The sequence below is a fragment of the Condylura cristata genome, unplaced genomic scaffold (genome assembly GCF_000260355.1).
Source record: "Condylura cristata isolate star-nosed mole 26May11 unplaced genomic scaffold, ConCri1.0 scaffold00011, whole genome shotgun sequence".
Lineage (NCBI taxonomy): Eukaryota > Metazoa > Chordata > Mammalia > Eulipotyphla > Talpidae > Condylura > Condylura cristata.
In genome coordinates, this window is record NW_004567112.1 from 18,599,011 (window position 1) to 18,614,269 (window position 15,259).

Sequence of the window (15,259 nt, forward strand, 5' to 3'; positions counted from 1 at the left end):
CAGATGCTCAGGTTTCTGGGCTGAGGGACGGTGCCCTGGATGTCCCACTCTGGAGCCCCTGAGCCTGATTCCCCACACAACAGCGCCCCCCCCCCCAGGCGCCCTGTGCCTTCGTGACACACATGCCAGGAGCGCACGCCTTCCCTCCCCTTGCTGGTGGGGGCAGAGGCCAGGCAGCTTGTCTCAGACTCGGTCATGGCCACCACTGCCCCTTAACTCTGTGCGAGCTTCCAGAGGATCTCATTTAACTTTCACAAGAACCCCGGAAAGTAGAGATAATGATCCCCATTTGGGGCTGAGGAAGTAGCAACTTGAAGAAAGTGAGAAACTTACCCAGCAGGAGGGGGTGAGTAGGTGGGGGGCTGTGCCCCCTATGGGCTCCCCCCCCCACTGTGCTCAGGCCTTGCCTTCAGCTCTCAGCCTGTGTTTGGGTCTCCCCTTTCCCCCTTTTCCAACACAAGGGGCAGGGTGAACAGTTCCTTCTGTCCTTTAGCAAGTCCTCCGAAGTTCTAGGCAGCTCTGTGCCTACAGGCCCCTCCCCTGCATGACAGAAATAACGCTCACTTGCTATGAGGGAAGCAAAGGGACATTTCTCCGGCAGCCTGTTAGTGGTGCCAACTTCCAGCAACACACCCTCCTTCCCTGTTTCCTGTGAGGCTCCTGGTCCTCACGTTCCCCCAGACCAGGACCTGCCAGGCAGCGGCACGCGCCAGCCAGGCAGGTCTGTTCCGTGCTCAGGGCAAACCGCCTTCGTCTTGAGTCACGTACCCTGTTTCACAAGATTCACCCCCTGTGGCATGTCACCTTCAAATAAATGAACATAACGCATCATTATGTCAAATGTAACTGGGGGTGGGCAGGGGACCTGACTTTTGGGTGCAGTTCCCGAAACAGGAATAGAGACAGAAACACCTAAGCAGCACATATTGGCCACAGTAAACTCTCCCTTCTCATCTAAAGCACAAATCCACCTGGCCTGGCAAGAGAACAGGAAAGTTCATGTGCTAGGGCCTTGCAGGCTGCAGTAGGGACCTTTTTGAATACCTCCAGAGTCCAGTGCTCTCTTCCCAGGCAATTTAGTACCTTATTGGACTGAGTCACTGACACAGTGCACTGGGCTCTGATTTCCCCACTTTGGGAGTCAGCAGAAAAGCTGACTGGGTTTCTGTGGAAGCAGCACTTAGTAACCCCACAGGAAGATCTCTCAGCTGCAGGGGTTTCAGCTCTCAACTGTCTTCAGCAGCTCAACTATCCGAAGGCCAGCAGGCTGGAGGTGTCGCTGGGGAGAGTCAGATGGCTGTGCGGCCCTTTCTCTCTTCACATCCTGGGATGGCCCTACTGTACCGCCCAGCCGGCTCACCCCATACTTATCCATCCCAAAACACCTTTACATCTGCACGCCATGGCCAGAGGAAGTTGCCACAGATTCTGGACACAATGCTTTAATGCATAAGGACATTAAAATTTAAGGACTGGCACGGGGCAGACACCTCATCTATATAGCTGCAGTTCCCAGCAGTGAAGAAGTGAGGTGTGGGCTGGCGTGCCTGAGCTTGACTCGGTGACTCACGACCGGCGCAGAGGGATGGTTATGGCACATCTGTTCTCTTGTCCCAAGCAACAATCCCTGTCAAATCATGGTTGGTGGTGGGCATATCATTTTCCCTGATACATATGAAATAAATGGATGTTAAGTGCATCCAGATTTCCCAGACGTTTCGCCAGTGATTATGACCCACTTTGGGGGGCTGTTAGACAAGCCGATAGCACCAGTGTTGCTCTATTGGGACATTGCTGTCATAATTCTTCTTAGTCTCTGGCCCTCAGAAGCCAGAACTGTGGAGGAACAGGGTCCAAACTGCATTTCCCCAGTTTTAATTCCAGGAAGTAGAAAACTCACTCCTCTATCCCTCACGTGTCTTTCATTTTGTTTTTCTTTCCTCCAGGTCAACTTCCAGCTCAAGAGAAGCATCTCTCAAGCAAGTCCAACTCAGAGAGCTCCTGACATGGTATATGGGGACAGAGTTCTACCAAAGAAGGCGCAGTCACAGGCAGCTAGGAAGAGAGACAAGGGTGCGAAGTAGGCCAGAGTCCCTGCCTGGAACCCACAGTGCCCAGGGCTCCCCTTCCAAAAGCCTTTATTCCTGCTCTCCAGCCAGAGGAAGCTTCCTTTCTATTTTGTTATCTGGGACATTTTAAAATATAAATAAATTCCAAACCATTCAGAATGCCCTCCCTCCCCCCTCTGTCTTCCAGGGGCAAGGACTGTGCCACTGTAACTCCACGTGCTCAGTAAGATTTTCCCATTCTGGGGTCTGGCTTAGGGCCAGAAGGCTCTGTGCCATCACACCGCGTCCAAGACTGGTTCTGGCTGGTTGGCCTGTAATGTAGCCGGTTCTCAGTAAAGCTTTCTAAATGGATGGGTGAAATGCTGAGGTGATCCATTATTAATGCAGTTCTCATAGCAGAACCAGGTGACCCATTCTTCTGAAACCCCAGAGAACCAGGTAGACACCAGCCAATAAAAAAAGGATTTCATACACAAACACCTGGTCCCGACTGCTGTTTTCATACTTGGGTTTTTATTTTATTTCATTTTTTTATATCTAAAAGGGCAGGTTTATTATAAAAATGGAAGAGCAAAAAATGTTTGCACAGACACACGCAGGCAGAAAGAGCTGCCCTTGAAAGGTTCAGGTTGGCTAGAGCCGCCCTCGGGCCACAGGCAGGCGGGCCACAGGTGGGTGCCCAGGGAGCCGCTGCCTCTGCTGCTTTGCAAAGAGAGAAGGTTGGTGAGAAGAAGCACCTGCGTGGTCACAGGCGGGCAGGGGGCTGTTGCCTTACTCGGGTATTTTAAACAGCATGTGTCTTTCAACACATTTTCTGGTTTTGTGAATATCACACAGATGCTCTATGGAATGGTCCGTCCAGCCCCCCACCCCCCAACCTGTGATTCTTACAGCACCTGAATGACTCTCCCAGCATGAGTGGGAAGCCAAGTCCACACCCCCAGTAGGGATGTGGACACTACACAAGTCTGCACCCCCCAGTAGGCATGTGAGGGTTTCCAAGTCCCCTGTCCCTGAGGCTCGGTAAGGGTTCTCTACCATGCACCCCGCTTCAGTCTCAGCCTCAGTTACACAGGCCAGGCTTTCCCCTTGCTCCCCAATTAACACAGTCTAACATCAGGCAATTTAGCTCCTCAACGAGTGGCCCTAAACCAGCAGAAGCCCAGCGAGGCTCTGTGCCACCTGCCAGCTGGAGGAGGCCATTCAAGATTAGGAGGACACGTGATTTACTTTCTGCCATTTGAGCCATTTGTCTGTGGTCAAAAGAAAAACAGAGGATGTATATCTTTTCCCCATTTAAAGGTTTATTTATTAATGTTTACAGAACTGGGGTACAGGTCAGAGGTGTGGTGGGTGAGAGGCTTCACCAGAGACCGAGCAGGAAGCAGACAGGCAGATGTACTGAAATACACTGCGGAGGGGAGCAGCGGGCGGGTCAGGAGAGGTCTGCTGCGCCATGTGGGTCACTTCCCTGGCCCTGGATGGAACTGTACTGCAGTGGCTTCAGAGAGCTTCATAATGCAGAGTTTTAACCCGTTGCGCCACCAGGGAGGGCCTCTATTTTCCCCATTTAGAAAGGATCCTCTCCTCAGGCGATTTATCCTTTGTCTACACCTTTCCCTGCTTCCCGATTTAAGCCCACCATCCTTGTTTCCCTGTTATTATGAACAGCTACTGGGAGGCTCTTTCAAGTCCGTGGAACCTGATGCCTGAGTGTAGGGTAAATGAAGTTGGCCAGGTTTTTGCACCGCTGGCCACTGTGGCTCCCACAGGCGGCCTTAATGGTGCTGATGCAGGAGGCGCTCTGGAGTGTGGCGCAGGCTGGTGCCTGCTGTGGACACCTGGAGCACGGGTGGGCACGTGGAAGGGCGCACACCTGGGTCTGGAGGCCAGGGCTAGGAGGCTGTGCCACGCAGAGAGCAGGGAGAGAAGCTGCAGGAGGCTGTGACTGCAGAAGAGGCAAGACCGCGGGCAAGGCCAGAGGAGCCCAGAGGACATGTCAAGATTTGGTGGTGGAGGTGGGGGGCCGAGCTGGCCTGCCTCGCTCCCAGCCCCGCTGCCTGGCCCGAGCCTGCCTCGCTGGCCAGCAGGATTGCCACTACCCAGCGGGTGCTGTAGCCTGGATTTTTCCCGAGTGTCTGGGTATCGCTTACTTTGTTTTCAGGTTCCCTGGGACATAGTTACTTAACAGAACTGATGTTTGAAAATTCAGGCTCAGTGCTTTCCTGGCACAGCCACATACTTTTATTCACTCACTCATTCTTTCATGCAGAAGGCATTTACTGAGTCCTCGCTTTCAAAAAATGCAGAGAATACAAATAAGATAGAAGCTGGAGCTCTCGGGATGGCCGGGCCTAGTAGACAAATAGGTCATCTCCCTGCATTGTGATAATTGCTGGTACAGCCCCCCTCCCCCATAGTCTCAGGCAGATCAGGAAAGCCATTCATGAGCAAGAAGTAGGGGCTGAGACCCATCGTTAGGCAGAGTGTGGAGGCCGGAAAGGGGACAGCATTCTGGGAACTGGGGGAAATGCAGGTGGTGGGAGCAAGTGAGGTGGTGAGAGCAAGACACCCAGCACGGTAGGGAGGGACCAGGGTCACGAAGGGCCTTTGACCCTCAGTGCAGAATTTGGACTTTATCCCAGGAAGAACAAGGAGTCATTGACAAGCCCTCCTGTAGGGAGTGGCTGGGTCAGATTTAGAAGGCTCTCCTTGGCGCAGCCTGGGGGTTGGCTGGAGCAGGGCAAGGCTGGGTCAGGCAGGAGCTGCTGACAGCCAGAGAAGGTGACCTGGCCCCAGTGGGGCCACGTGGGGGAGAAGCACCCGAAGTTCACTCCTGGTTCTCGGGAGGGAGAGCTCCCCACCAGGCCCCGTGGTTTCACCACTTGCTTCAAGACTTTTCTTTTTTAAAAGACATTTATTTATGCATACAGAACTGGGGTACAGACCAGAGGTGCGGGGGCAGTGAGAGGATTCACCAGAGACAGAGTGGGGAACAGAATAGGCAGTTTGAGGAAGTACACTGCTGAGGGGAGCAGCGGGGAGTCAGGGGAGGTCTGCCACGCCACGTGGGCCACTGAAGTGGCCACGGCCAGCTTCACGGTGCTGCATTTATGCCAGTTGCGCCACCAGAGAGGGTCATGCTTCAAGACTTTCTGTTGGAGACTCAGTTCTGCCCAGATCCTCCCTGCCTCTCATGTTGCAGATTTTAAGGCATCCCTAGTTTTCAACTAAACCCTAGAAACTATTCTGAGTAAAGTTCACTCACACCAGAGGGGATTATACTGACAGAACATGGTTACATGGAAAATATGCCCTCTGGCCTTGACCTTAAGAGGGAACTTCTCAGCACATCAAAGAAGGGTGTGGGGGGACTAGGAGAGGGTGGGAGTCACAGGCCAAGAAGCGAGGGCTTCTGTCGCGGAGTCTGGCACTGTCCTGCGGGCACTTACTATTTTACAGTGGTCTCTCCGCTGGTAAAGAGGAAATCTCCTGCACAGGATGCCAGCCTTGGCGATGGCATTTCCTGAGGCGAGAGCAGCTGCACTGAAAGGCACAGGTTTTAGGCCCTGCAGACCTGGACTTTTGATTCTAGCTGTTTGCTATTTTTTGTGTGACCCTGACCAAGTAACTTACCGTCTCTGAGTCATAATTACTCACCTGGAAAGAATGGAGCTAATAACTACGGCTCTCTGAGTCCGTGGGGATATTCAGATCGGTTGGGCGGGAACAGGCTCTCCTTAGGGGGTCCTCACTCCTGGGCTGGCTGATTGTAGACACCAGGATTTAGGACTGCAAACAGCAGAGAAGTGAGGTAGTTTCCTAAGGGGCTGAGCCAACCCCGCCCTGTCTTACTTTATTTTATGTATTTAATCTCATGTGCTGGAAGATCTTTATTAGTTCCTTATCCTTTCCTGCACTTCCAAACTGAAGATTTCATCACGCAGTGTAGCGCCAGCAAGCCCAGGGCAAGGTCTCTCTGGACCTGGCAGCGGTAAAGGAGAGTCTTGTTGAAGCCTCCTGGCTTTTTAAAAAAATTATTATAATAGCTTATTTTTACATCATTGTGTGTCTTTTCCCATCTCAGTTGTAATCCCCGTGGGCTTCCCAAGGCCAAATCACCCGTGTGCCATCACCACAGCCCCGTGCACTTCCCTCCCATTTTTTTATCCCATTCCCCTCTCCACCCCCCGTAAATTGTCTCTGGTATATAGTTGTTATTATTTTTTTCAGGCTTGTAATGACCTTCCTACACCATTTGTAGTGAGGCGACCAGGTGCAGGCCAGGAGACAGGTGGGGTTCCCAGCCCTGCGGATCTCACTCCTCGTTGGGCTCTCTGGTGGGCGACGCCTGCCTCTTCCCCTGCAGTCAGTCTCCTCTGGTAGCCCCACACTGTACGTAGTCTTCCGCGGCAGCCACCCTGTTTGACGCGCCCAGACAACCTCCCCCTCCAGGCTCAGGTGCGTCACTTACACACGCCCACACCACACTCCAGGTGTCTGCCACTGGGCACGTGTGCTCCTGGGCGCCTCCTGCATTCAAGGCCGCAGGCGATAGCCACAGAAGCCGGTGGAGTGAAAATCTGAGCGTTTGTGTCACTTACCCGCACATACTAATTCTCCTTCTCTTATGACTGCTAGGAGAATTTCCGGTTTTCAGACACAATGATGGGTTTGGGCCTAAACTGTTTGCTCCTAGCTTCCCACCCTGCTGGGGCTTCTGCTCTAGCAAGCTGTGACCCCTCTGTCTTTTCTTTTTAAAAAAAAAAAAAAAAGTTTATTTATTTGTGCCTACAGAACTGGGGTACAGGCCAGACGCTCAGGATCAGTGAGAGGCTTCACCAGAGACAGAGCAGGGAGCAGAACAGGCAGATCTATGGAGTACACTGCTGAGGAGAGCAGTGGGCGGGTCAGGAGAGGTCTGCCATGTCATATGGGTCACCTCCAGGGCGTGGCGGGGATTGAACTCATGCTGAAGTGGCTTTAGCTTCTTGGTGCTGTGCTTTAACCCTCTATGCCACCAGGGAGAGCCCAGAAACATGGAACTTTTAAAGTGGGCGTCTGGGATGGTTGGCTTCACCCAGTGGGTGACTGTCATCTTCTCTTGCTAAAGAACACATGTCTCTGATAGCAGGGATTTCAACCTTTGAATAAGAATAACGAATTACTACAAATCATGCCCATTATTTGCATCAAATTGCTTGTTACAAATAGTTCCTATTATTTGCACCAAATTGCTTGTACTGGATGGTGGACACACACCACTGGTACAAATACTGAAGCAAGAGAAAATGGAAGGACTGTTTAGAGACTGCAGACAGAATAGTCCTTCATAAAGGAGTTCTTCTCCTCTTTCTACAGGGTCAAAATCAGTAGACAGTGTGTAGCAGTCCGACCTCTGATGTCTAACTTCAGGACACTGAAGGAAAAGTGGGAGCAGGAGACCTCTTCAATAGTCAAATATAGGTTCCTACAGTTTAACTTATTCTAAAACAGTAAGATCCCAATACAAGGTTACCAATGTTTGTTTTATGTTAAAGATCCAGGATATGAAATCAAGACAGTTGATTTATTGGTCCATTTATCTGACAAATATTTAAATTCCATGAATGAATCAAGACCTGCTTTAGGACTAGGGGAGAACTGTAAATCAGAGAAATATGGTTTCATTTTTTTTTTAAGATTTTTATTCATTTATGCATACAGAGATGGAGTATAAGCCAGAGGCGCAGGGGTGGTGACAGGATTCACCAGAGACAGAGTGGGGAGCAGAACAGGCTGACTGACAAAGTACATTGCTGAGGGGAGCAGCGGGTGGGTCAGGAGAGGTCTGTCGCGCCATGTGGGTCACCTTCGGTGCTGGTGTTGGGGATCGAACTCACACTGAAGTGGCTGCAGCCTACTTGCTGTGCTGCCTCCTAACCCATTGCACCACTAGGGAGGGCTTGGTTTCTACTTTTTTGTAACTGAAGGGACTTGGAGGGAGAGCCAAAGAATAAAAGAAGTCAATTAAAAAAAAAGGATGGGCCCTCCCTGGTGGCGCAGCGGGTTAAAGCACAGCACTGAGAATCTGAAGCCACTTCCGCATGAGTTCGATTCCCGCCTGCCGCCTGCCCCGGAGGAGACCACATGGCAAGCCAGACCTCTCCTGACCCGCCCGCTGCTCCCCTCAGCAGTGTACTTCGTCAATCTGCCTGTTCTGCTCCCCACTCTGTCTCTGGTGAAGCCTCTCACCGTCCCTGAGCCTCTGGCCTGTACCCCAGTTCTGTATGAATAAATAAATCTTTAAAAAAAAAAAGGATGAAAAGAATTGGTAGAGAAGTGGGCCTGAGTGAGGAAGTGCCAGGGGGATCAGTTTGAGTTCTCTGAAGAGCTAAGATTTGGACTGAGATGTAAAGGCTAAGGAAAAAAGGTTTAGAAAAAAAGCTTACGAACAAAAGCTCAGGCAGAAGAAATAGCATGTCCAAGGACCCTACAGCAGGGAAGAGCTTGGCTGGCTTGAGCAGCTACATTTTTTGGGTCAAAGGTGTGTGTGTGTGTGTGTGTGTGTGTGTGTGTGTGGTGTGTCTTCCCAAACTATGAGCTAACAGCCAAGAAACCTAACTTCAAGACAGACAGCAAAACATTTAAACCACAGTGGTCTCGTTATAAGTGAGCCAATAAGATCCAATTTTTCTATGGCCACAGAAAACACACCTCACCTGAACAGCCATCTCAGATATAAGCAAGGATGGGGAAGCTGGGACAGCAGCTTGGGATGAATGTGCCACCTGACATGTCCTCAGTGTTCCGGTGCCTGAGGATGCCTCTCCAGGGTTGCCTACCGTGGCGTGTCTCCTGCACAAGGCCCCCGCCCACACTCTGCACCAACACCCCTCTTCCCCATCCCTGCCTGGAAGGTGACTTCATTCCTACTTTAACACTAACTTCATTCTGGCTATTAAGGCCCGAGTAAACATCCCCTCTGGGCAAACGCCTAAGCCAACATCAACTTTCTCTCTCTTCCTAAAACTTAAATGCCACTATTTAGAAGACCTTCCTCACACGGCACTGGCACTGTCTCGACTCTTCTCCTGACCAATTCAAGTTCCTCCCCTTTCTTTCCTCTCATGCAGCTTTCCTTCTCTGACATTCATTCTTTTCATGCCCCACAGGCTCCCTGTACCTCCTCGCATTTGTCCCCTCCCACTCCTCCGTGGCTCGCAACATCCCTGAAAGAAGGGACAGGGAGCCTCTGTGGCGTGGGAGACCAGCTGCCCAGGAGGCACTCTCAGGCAGGACTTGTTCTGCCACACACGTGCCTCCTGCAGAGCTCCAGGGAGGAGGCTAATAAAGCCATGGCCTGGATCCCAGTCAGCCACAGGGAAGGGAGGAAAGGCCTCTTTTGACTTCCTTTTAGATCGTTCCATGTGAGGCCTTTGGAATGAAGAGTTCATCTGGGCACTAGATCAAAGGAGGGGGTGAGTTTATTTAAATCCTTTCTGGAATCAGATGAAGTATAAATAAACTAAGATAGAAAAGCCTCATCATTTTGTTTTATTTGTATATCCAGATATAATATTTTCTATGCACTGTGGATTGTAGCAGACTTTTGTTTCACAGAGAGAAAAAATTCTTTTAAGCGGAGGGTATAACGGACTGAAAGTTTGTGTCCCCTGATTGGTATGTTGAGACCTAATGTGAAGGCATTTAGATGTGGAGCCTTCGGGAGTGATAGGATCACAAAGGGAGCCCGTGTGATGGAATTCATGTCCTTATAAGAACAGAAGAGAGCTAGCACCTCTCTCGCTCTGTGCCTGAGGACACAAGACATCTACAAGCCGGGCAGTTCTGGCTCTTAACGGACATGACCAAGCCAGCATCCTGACTTTGTGGCCTCTAAAAGTGTTTTCTGTCTAAACTACCAGGTCTATCGTAGTTTATTGTAGCAGCCAGAGCAGATTGAGAAGGAAAGAGAGAGGGATAGAAAAAGGATCCATTAGCTTTCTATTTTGTACTAATTTTCCAATAAGAACAACTGGACAAATACAGTTGCTACCTATTACCACCAATAGCATAAATACTCTAATGCCAAAGTTAGGGATGATAGAATCTCAGGATAAGCAAGTCTTAGAAATTAGTTCTTTTATTTTCCTAAAGATCATAGTGTTTCTTCTCAGACTAGCATTGGTGAGCCAGTGGTTGAAAGATAGGACTTTTAGTGTCTCAAATAAGTAAAAAGTGGGGGGAGTTTCGCACACAGCTGGATGCAGGTATCCCAGTTGTGTGGTGTGGAGTCTCTCTGCTTCTTGATGTCGTGTCTTGAGTGATTTCATTCTCACACAGACCCTCCCAGGAGGGGACTGGATGACCAGCAGCTTCGCATTTGTATTCTAGCAGTGTAGCAACAAATATGATTCTAGGACTGACTCAATAGCACAAATAGGGCTGCGTACAGAGAGGCTGAGGGTCAGTGTGGGGTCAGATGCCCACTCCTACAAGGCGGGGTGGGGGTGAGGGTGGGAGACAGATAGTATTTGTTTTATTGTTGTTTTAAACAACATAAGAACAGTATGTACTATTAAATTCATGTAACATTTAACTCTTGCTGTGACCCCAGTGAATCAAATGTTCGCTAGGTACACCCGTGTACCCGGTGCTTTGCTAAGCTACAGGCACACAAAAAAATTTACCAGCCCATCTGTGAGGGTAGCGAGAGGCAGACAACTTGTCAATAATATGGATCAGCCTTGTCAAAGACCAGAGAATCAGCTCTATTACCATTCAATTTCCTAATTTGCACAGCTTATGTAGACCTGACTTAGTATAGTATGGTGTTGGATGACTCATTTCTGTGTAGCTTTGCACACTGATTTTAAATATCTGTCCTATGTAGAGGAGGTACTGGGAGCATGAACTTGACCACAGTTCAAGAGACAAACGGCCACTTAAAGGGGTAATGCTTTCCCCGGATTGTGCTAGAAAAACAGAGGTCCCACCAGGGCCCACAGGGGTCAGGCTTTCTCTGCCATCTAATTTCTGGCATATCTCCAGGAGGGACATTGAAGGTTGCAGCACCACTAAACCACTAAACATTGTGGATGTATCAAGATAACATATTCCCAAAGAAAAACAAAGCTGTCTGACTTGGAGCAAAGTTTCAAAACTAATCTGAGTGGGGAGCTCACAAAGCACAATGAAAAGACTTTGAAGCTGGCAGAGGTTGGATTACGTCCTAACTTGGTCCTTTATAAGCTGTTACCTTTGGTAAATCAGGTGTTTCCCTAAATATGAAGACAGCATCAGGGTGGTGGTTAAGCTGGACAACCCAGGGAGCAAAGGAGCTGATTTTGAATGATGTTCCTAGTAAGCAATACATCACTCTTTGTAAAAAGTTTTGTATTCATTTCTTTAGCTTGATCTGATATGTCAAGGAGAAAGTTTCTATTTGGCCCTAATTTTTAATGCTGGCTAATTGCATTTTGTAACAAATGAAGGGTGTGTCTAAGGCTCAGACCTAGAATTTAGACATGGTTTTTCTTCTACTGAAGTCTATTCTCAAAGGAACGAAATGACCTCTTTGCACAAGTCCACTAGCTAGATGCCTCCCTCTGAAACTGTCCTGGACGCCTCACTTCTCCAGGAGAGTATGAGATGTCCCTTGCCCTTCCTTCCTGTAGCCAACCTTTCTTTTCTGGGCTGACGCATTCTGGCACCATCTTGATAAATATTAATAGTACTTCCAAGTGATCTCTTTTCCTTCCCGGCATCTTAGAATTCAAGCCTGTGCCTTCCAGATTCTATCCTTAAGTAGCGGGGCCACATCATTACTAACATAAATAAGAATACCCTGTTTTATCTGTACTCCCCTCTTTCTAGAGCTGGACCCCTTGTTCTTCCAAGATTAACAGTTAGATGACTTGTACCTAGTAAGGCCAGCTTAGCTTAATTTTGGCAGCTTGCCGCTTTCATCAGCTTGCTATTGCGAACAACAACTTGTGGCTGCGATGTGACACATTCCAGAAGGAAAACAGGGGCAAGTGGCTTTGATTTGGAGCTGATAGTGATGCACTTCTTGAACAATGATGCATCCTTAGATGGCCTGAAAATTTGGATTTAGGCTCAGACCTGAGATCAAAGAATGAAACAACAAATAATTTTGATCAATGAGAGGAATCAAAAGACCCAGGAATTAAACATGTATTTTGATTTATTGAGGATTACCCAGGGAAAAAAATCAAACCTTTTAATTTAAATAGCATGCATGTGAATATTGTTATTGCTACAAGGCAGTTCCACTCACATTTACCTCTTGATGTTTTTCATTTCAGTCCTTTCCAAGGAGGGTATTTTGTAATACATTAACATATTGACTGAAACTTCATTGCCCACAGACCAGGATGAGCTTCATCTCTATTTGTTTCCCAATATTACCTAGTTATTCTGTCTTGCTCATATCAGCGTGTTTTTGTTTCTGAAATTTGCCAAGTTAGTTTCTACTTCAGGACTTTGCCATTCAGTTCCACCTACCTGAAGGACTTTTCCTCAGCTGTTAGTGGCTGCTTTTTTTTTTTTTATCATTTAGGTCTCAAATAAATGTCACATTCCCAGAGAATTCCTTGACCATCAGTCTTTCAAAAAGTTTTCCACACCTTATTTTGGCCCCGGTTAGTTCAGATCTGCTTGTAAATCACAAAACAGAAAATATTTTGAGTGATTACTTTTTTACTTCTCACATGATTGTGTACAATACCTTGCACCATTCTTGTTACAGAGGAGAGAAATTGTCACATAGAATGGATGCCTAAGGCATTAGGGTTTAATTGTCCACAATGTAATTTGTTATATCATCTGGTGTGTCCCTCCCAGCACTCACCACACCCTGTAATTATTTATCCTTTGTTTATTGTTTATCACCCATTGTACAGTGTGAGCACCTTGAGGAGGAGGAGCTTGTTGTCAGTCTTGGTCAGACTGAATCCCAAATACCTGTCACAATGCTTGTCACATCACAAATGTAATCTCTGTTAAGGAATGGAAGATGGTATTGATACAGCAAATGGGCTCTCAGATAAGCATTTGCGGATTTGCCTTCTTTGACAAATTTATGACAGAATTGGTTTTCCCAGAGCTCTTAATTGATTGTGAGTTTGTTCTTGCAGTTCCTCTTCCTTGACAGGTTTAGGGTCAAGGAAAGGAATCCCAAACAAAAGCAGCCAACTTCTCTAAGCAAATGGAAAAGCTTGCTGACTCCCGCCAACTTCTCTTCCTCACTCTGCTGCCCACCCCCTCCCCATTACTCTTGCTGATTCCCCATTTTTGTTTGTCTTTGTGTAAATAAAGGCTGGTGCCCACTGGTCTCCATCCCAGCACTCACTTTTACTCCCTCCCCTTTGGGACACTCCTCCCCTTTTCTTTGTTGAACATTGTATAAACAGCCCCGCAACTTGCCAAAGAGCAGGACGGTGGTCTTTCGGACATGTGTCTGCTGCCCTCCTCATTTGTCAACAAATGAAACCACTTTCCTTTCCCTCAAACTCTGTTTCCTTTTATTGGCTGAGGGAAACTGAGACTGGCGTTCAGTAACAGTATTTGTCTTTGATAATCTGGAACCTTTGCAATGCCCTAGGGCCAGGATTCCTGAATTGTTGTGTGGCTCCTCAAGAACCCACCTTCGAAGATTCAGATTCAGTAATGAGATCATGCTGAAATAGACACTTTTGGATGAAAGGGAATAAAGTTCCAGCTGAGTTTGAATGTACAGTAAGACATCCAAAGTGGTTTTCTTTTTACAATGAAATGCTTGATTTTTTATTTCATCACATAGCTAGTTGAATTTGTCCAAAAAATTAGAAAAATAACACCTGGCCTAACCTGGTGGCACAGCAGGTTGGAGCTCTGCACTGTGAAGCTAAGCCAAGCCAGGGCCACTTTGGTGTGAGTTCCACCCCCCTCCTGGAGGTGACCCACATGGCGCAGCAGACCTCTCCTGACCTGCCCGCTGCTCCCCTCAGCAATGTACTACATCAGTCTGCCTGTTCTGCTCCCCACTCTGTCTCTGGTGAATCTTCTCTTTGCCCCTGCACCTCTGGCCTGTACCCCAGTTCTGTATGCATAAATAAATACGATCTTAAAAAAAAAGTTAAAATAAAGAAAACTGATTTGCAACGTTACTTATTATAAGGGGGGCGCTCACTGTTTACTATCTCCAAATGAAGAATTTGCTAACAATTTTGTCAAAAATAAAGAACACTGATAATTTACTAGAAAGGTTTCTGCCCACAGTGTTCAAATACGCTAAAAATGAAAGGAAGAAAAAATATGGCAGTTTCTCAGGATATGAACCAGGAGTGCCACGTGACCCAGCAATTCCACCTCAGGTATACAACCCAGCAGGTATCTGTATATCTCCCTTCACAGCTGCATTATTCAATAACCAAAAGGTGGGAGCCACCTAAGTGTCCAGGGACAGATGAATAAGTAATCAAAACGCTGCCATTGCAGACCACGGGGGAAGCCGCAGAGGATCAGACAAGGGGCAAAACTGCCGGATCCCACTGACAAGTGACCCCTAGAGTAGTCAGCCTCACAGGGGCCAAAGCAGGAGGGACTGTGGGTTAGAGCAGGAGGCATGAAGACTTAGTGTCCAGTGAATACGGTGTCTGCCTCTGATGAAAACGTTCTGGACATGACGGTGGCGACGTTTGCCACACAGCACATGTACATGAATGCCGCTTGAGAATGGTTAAAACGATGAATTTTATTGTTTATGAATAAAATGAATTTTACATTTTACCATAAAGGAGAGGGGGGTGGGGGGAACCCCAAACAACAGTTCAAACAACTATGGTGTGATGAAATGTTGGGGATCAAGGTCTACCCCTGTCGTGCTTGGTGGTGACAGACTTGTTGCCAAGGTCGAGACGGCTTTGAAGTACTCGAGGCTGTCCCGAGAGACTTTCCTCAGGCCAGGAAAGGGGCCAGGCGCGAAGAACCCGGCATCTTGCATGCGAAAAGGTCAGGAAACCGCCTCGGGGTAGCAGAGGTGACACGCCGCAGGGGCTGAAAGGAATTAGGACCGTCGAGGCTGGCGGCCGCGCGGGGTGGGGAGCCGCAGAGAGGAAGGGAGCTCGCGCTCCGCGGAGGCAGGACGTCGGCAGGACGCGGCGCGGCCGCAGTGCCTCAGTTTCCCCCGGCGGCGGTCCGGGGGC

At 48.5% G+C, this 15,259-nt stretch overlaps 1 protein-coding gene across 1 annotated transcript in view; it reads left to right on the top strand.

Annotated features, from left to right (window-relative positions):
• Positions 1 to 15,259, top strand: part of CPN1 (carboxypeptidase N, polypeptide 1) — a 33,825-nt gene that overhangs the window by 17,657 nt on the left and 909 nt on the right. The window contains exons 9-10 of the mRNA XM_004681015.1: positions 1,947 to 2,080; positions 3,741 to 3,921. Of these exons, the coding sequence (XP_004681072.1) occupies positions 1,947 to 2,080; positions 3,741 to 3,921 (315 nt within the window). The remainder of the gene's footprint in view (positions 1 to 1,946; positions 2,081 to 3,740; positions 3,922 to 15,259) is intronic.